General features: G+C 34.5%; 1 protein-coding gene across 1 annotated transcript; it reads right to left on the bottom strand.

The window, feature by feature from the left end:
* Nucleotides 1-803: 803 nt before the first annotated feature.
* LOC127112553 (lignin-forming anionic peroxidase) lies at nucleotides 804-2,173 on the bottom strand. The gene is made up of 3 exons (XM_051046372.1): nucleotides 1,738-2,173; nucleotides 1,494-1,659; nucleotides 804-1,416 (listed from the first exon to the last, which is right to left on the bottom strand). Exons 1-3 carry the CDS (start codon nucleotides 2,125-2,127, stop codon nucleotides 1,019-1,021), a joined length of 954 nt encoding a protein of 317 aa, XP_050902329.1. The 5' UTR covers nucleotides 2,128-2,173; the 3' UTR covers nucleotides 804-1,018.
* Between the last annotated feature and the right edge of the window lie 3,513 nt (nucleotides 2,174-5,686).

The raw sequence follows: 5,686 nt of genomic DNA on the forward strand, positions 1-5,686 counted from the left end.
GTCAAAATTGGGGTCTTACCCCAACACTTCCTTTGCTGCAGAGAGCAGTGAAAAATAAAAAGATGGATGAGGAACTTAAAGATGACAATAAACATTCCACTTCTTGATGTTATTAAGCAGGTTCCCAAATATGTAAAATTTCTGAAAGAGTTGTGCACACACAAAGGATATTAAAGGAAAATGAAAGAGTGAACATGAGACAAAACGTTTCAACTTTCATTCCACCTATGCATTTATTTGTAAAAGCCAAAATGGGCCAGAATGTTTTGTCTCTCACTCAGACCATGCCCTAAAAGTGAAAAGATTCAGGAAACTTTTCTATTCCACGAACTATTGGGGATACCAAGTTTGAAAATTGCATATTAGATTTAGTTGGTACTGACAAAGGTTTAATCGAGTGTAAAATATCTAAGCTCTGAAAAACACTCCATTTATGCACATAAAAAGCATCCATGTAAATCATACAAAGAACAAGATTTGAGACTAATAACAAATTCTCATTTGTTTTATAGAGCAAGATTTCACACTTTCAACTTTGAAATCAAAATTCAAGCTTTCACATAAGAGTGTTAGCAAATCCAACATCTGTATCACTTGCGTTATATACTATGTCACGAAATGTAAAGCATTGAACTTGTTCTGTTTTGGGCTAACTTAAGTTAAAATCAAATTGATCAATATTAATTTTTCTTATACATAGATGTTTGCAAATTAATCATTCTGATAAATATAAAAATTGCATATTTGAAACAATGACTCTTTAGAACATCTCTCAATATATGTTGAGTTTCTCCATTTAGACCCATTCATCATATGAGATATGAAAATCCTTTTGATCATCTAGAAATACATTTGTATATAATAAAATTATAACAAAAGATAATCATTTAACACTTTACAATTGATTACACAAGAACAAAATAAATAAAATAATTAATTTAATTATAAAATATTGAAACAGACCATTTAATGAATATCAATGGATTGTTTGTGATAAAGAAAGAAAGAATGTGTAGAATTAGTTGGCAGCACTGCAGATACGTCTAATGATTCCGGCGGATCCTGTTAATGGTTGAATATCTCCCATGTTTATCATAGAAGCTGCAAAATCAGATTTAAAAGCGGTAGGATTTTGGCTGTATTGAGAAACGATAGAATCCGTAGATCCACCGCTGAAAAGAACTTGGTCTGATTGTAGAAGACCCTTCTTTTGAATTAAATTCTTAAAGTAGTTGTTGTCAAAAGAATTTGGTGTGACCAAGTCGAGTGCTGCCAACTTCTGATTGTTTGAAGTGGAACTGGAAGATGGACAACCACGTTGGCGAGTGGTAGCGAATCCAGCATCTATGTCACTTGCATTGTTGTATATCCTATCACGAAATGTAAAGCATTGAGCTTGTCCGATTGTGTGGGCACCTAAGTTAGTTAAAATGAAATTGATTAATATAAGCAAATATGAAAATATGGATGTTTGAAACTAGTAATAAATTTACCAGATAGAGCAACCATGTCTTTGGCAGTGAGACCTTTAATAGTAAATTTAGATATAAGAGTTTGAAGATCGTCGGTAAAGAATGGAAGGTCCGTATTGGCCAAACTTTTGCTTGCCGTAGTAGAATCTCTTCTTCCAAGTTTCACTGTCCATGATGGACCACCTACCTGTAATTGTAAATATGAAATTATTAATATATAGTCATGAAATTATTAATAAGCATGCAATGCAAATTGTAAACTTACAGCGAATGATGCATCACGTGCGGCTACAGCTACTATGTCTGCACAAGACACAACTCCGGGACATACTTTCTCTACCTGTGATTTTGCATTATCAATGACTTGAAATCCTCTTGCTGAGTTAAGATTTGGAAGTGCAGTCTTTTCGCTCTCGATTGTGGTACTGTCATCTAGCAAAATGGATGCATCACAGCCCTGCACAAAGCAGTCATGAAAATGAAGGCGAATGAGAGATGCAGCCATGCGACGCTCTTTAGAGACAGCTGTACGAATGGCAGTTCTAATGGTGGTTAGTGCATCGGGGCATGTAGTGTCGTAAAATGTAGAAGACAACTGTGCATCACATATTGTGGCTAGCAGCACCAATATTGTAACAACAATTCTATAAGCCATGTAAGTGTTGATTGATGATTGAATTTCAGAAAATAATATATGAATGTTAGCAAGATGATTATGAAATGATCGATCATGCATATATATATATATATAGTGTGTGTAATAGAAACTGCGAGAGAATGTTTCATGGTCACTCATGTCCGCTACCTTCAACGCGTTGCACTGCAAAGGTTTGCTAATTCGCTCCTCAACCTTTTCCATATTCACAATTCTGACCAATTCTCCCTTGGTTGGTTGGTTGACAAATAGTATTGTTTCTTGCCACTTCATCATCTCTACGTACATACTTTTCAATATTTTCCTTTGATTTGTATGTCTTAATAGTCAAAATCTATTATTTATTATAAACACTATCCCCTAACCTAGGTTCTATTTTCTTTTTCGGATAACCTTATTTCAGTATTTTATGGACAATCATACTTTCACATATAGCACCTTGAAACGGAATTGTTTTTAGAGAAATGCATATTAAACTCCTAATGATTTACTTCAAGAGTTCCGGTTCAGTTTGAAAAAAAAACGTTTCTTGCCTTGTCATCTCTACCTGCATACCTTTGAATTGTATGTCTTAATAATGCAATATTATATTTTTTCGTAAGAGTCAAAATCTATATCACCTTGAGACAAAATTGATTTTATCGACACCATACTTTCACATATAGCACCTTGAGACAAAATTGATTTTTTAGAGACTATATTAAATACTCATTTTATTAAATCTGATGATAAGTCAAACAAGTTAAAATCTAAGATTGGTATAATTTCTAACAATTATGAGAAAGTCTTCGGTTGACAGTTTCTCACAATGACAACCCAAATATTATTATTGTTTTCTTATTATTATGGGTAAAAATTCGTTAAAGATAGACAAGTTTCTTGTAATTAAATATCCTTTCGATCTCAATTTGTTTATAAGTGAGCATCATAGGTTCTAAATGAGTTTGTCAACGAATTTTCCAAAGACAACGATTTTGAATTCAATAAAATGTGTCGAACCATTGAACGGTGAGGCATTAATGCGGTATCGAAGTCTTCAGAAGTTTAATTCCCAGGTGGTTTGATACCGTGTTGTTAATCGTTGGCTGAATCGGACGCGGTCAGATGTAACTCTCGTCTCAGATCATATGTGGATTCCGAAGTTGACAAGAAGGTTTGGAAACTCATTTATAAGTTGGGAGTTTCAGGAGCGGATAATAGAGATGGATGCGAGAGATAGAAAAGGCAAGTGCTTGAGGAAGAAGACTATATCGGATGTCCAATGAATTGCTTCACATTCAATATAAGATGAGGTGGTAACAAGGTGAACTGACGTAGAATTACTAACATAATGTAGAAAGGTAACACTGATTTTTGTTTTTTTCCACGAAACAAAATTACATATTTTCAATGATTTGTTAGCTGCTTCTTTTTGGGGTAAAAATTGTGTTGAGTCGTATGCTAATGAAGCTAACGGAGCGGAAGGTGGATTGGTTATCCTATGGAAGAAGGGTCTTTTAAGGAAAATTTACTTCATATCCATGCCGTTACACCAACACCCCTATATATTTTTAAAAATACCAAATTTACCCTTGTTTGTTTTTAACCAATTTACCATTTCACTTTTAACCGTTCAATTGAGACTTTCGAAAATTACACTATTCACCCTCATACCGGAACTCATTGGAAAAGATTTCCGGTATGTTTTTTTTCCAAACCGGAAGACTTCATTAAAGACATTTAGTTTATTGCATAACGTGTTCCGGAAGACTTACTTGAAGAGTTCCAGTTCAGTTTTGAAAAAACAACGTTTCAGAACACTTATCATATGTGTTACGGTTAATAAAGTCACATACACTTAAAGTCTTTCACAAAGACTTCCGGTATGTTATTTGTATGATCTGGAACTCTTCCTTGCAGACTTCCAGTTTACATTTTTAAATTTTTTTGACTTTTTTAAAATATTTTTTATTGTAGATGTATGTAAATTCTTTCCCAAATATGTGTAGGTACTTCTGATGCTTTTTTAACCACTCAAAGATTTGAAACAGACACTGAAAAAGGTTCAAATCCATAATAAAGTAACTATGATCATCACTCGTTCAGATACTGAAACAGACAAGAGAGAGAGAGAGAAGTAACAAATTAATATTTGGTTGTGATAAAGGTGGGAAGTACAAGGATACTGATAGTGGAACCCAAAATGCGTCCAAAAAATACGGATGCCCGTTTAAAATCAGGCCGACTCCGGCGAAAAATGAGTCTGGTTGGAAGATTGATGTAAAATATTGGGTCCATAATCATAGTTTACTTGATAGATTAGAAGGTCATTCCTTTGTTGGTAGGTTGACCACAAATGAGAAGCATCATATCGTTGATTTGACAAAGAGACATGTACCACCTAGACACATATTGCTTGCAAGAGATCTAGAGAATGTCACTCGGATTACGCAAATATACAAGCATAAGAGTATGATAGAAAAAGAGATAAGAGGTCCTAGAAGTGATATACATCATTTGTTTAAGCTTATTAAGGATGCAGACTGTGTCAATCCGTGCATGACTTTCTTTTCTTTGACAAGTTCACAATCACCAAATGTCTCCATTTATTGCACTGGTTTTGTTAACCAAAATCATTGGGTTCAGGTACATATTTTATTTTAAATGACTTACTATTTTAATTATTTAACTTAGTTCACTTTATTAAATATATGTTATAATTATTGTTATCAGGTAAACATGAAAGAGGGGTTTTCGTTGCCACCGGTCACATTAGATTGGAAGAAGTTTCGTTGACCAGCAGCAACGACTTGGATGTTAGGATTTGCAAAACGTCTACAACATTGGAAATTACTTAGGCCTATATTAGCATGAATCTGTAATCAAAACATGAATATTATATTATAAATATTATATTATGAATATTATGTCAGTTTTAATACATTCAGTTCCAAAAGTTAATACATAAATCAATGTGAACAAAAATTTGCAAAGCTTCAAATAAATCAACAAACTACAGATCTTCCTCTTCGGCATTAACTTGTCTCAAATAACGATGAATCAATGTAGAAACACGAGCCCAATTAGGACCAGGTGGTCCTGCTTCGTAAACATGAACTGTCACCTGTGTTGGTCCATCATGATGGGGCGGGACCAAACGAGGATGCGAAACACAATAATACCACTATAGGTATCCATCTTCTATATCAGATGGAGTGGTGGTCAATGTTATTGGACGGATCACAGCAACAACGCTTTGATGGTAACCAATCCAATCAACATCAATATCATTAGTCATCATACAATCAGGAGGTGGGGATGGAACATACTGTCTGTACCCGGACTAACGTATACATCTGTCAGGAAAGTATGGAACAACTGTGTCACCCCACTTCAAACACCCCCTGTACAGACATAACTCATCAAACTGACTTCATCCTCTATGATCCTCAAATGGACGCCATATGATGTCGATAGGTGTCAGCTCGTCCAAAATAGTTCACAAGTCATCCACCTTCAGGACTCCTTGCTTATATGATCATCTCATCCCTCGAGGAAGACCATAATTATCAACTGATTT

The sequence above is a fragment of the Lathyrus oleraceus genome, unplaced genomic scaffold (assembly GCF_024323335.1).
Source record: "Lathyrus oleraceus cultivar Zhongwan6 unplaced genomic scaffold, CAAS_Psat_ZW6_1.0 chrUn0155, whole genome shotgun sequence".
NCBI classification, from domain to species: Eukaryota; Viridiplantae; Streptophyta; class Magnoliopsida; order Fabales; family Fabaceae; genus Lathyrus; species Lathyrus oleraceus.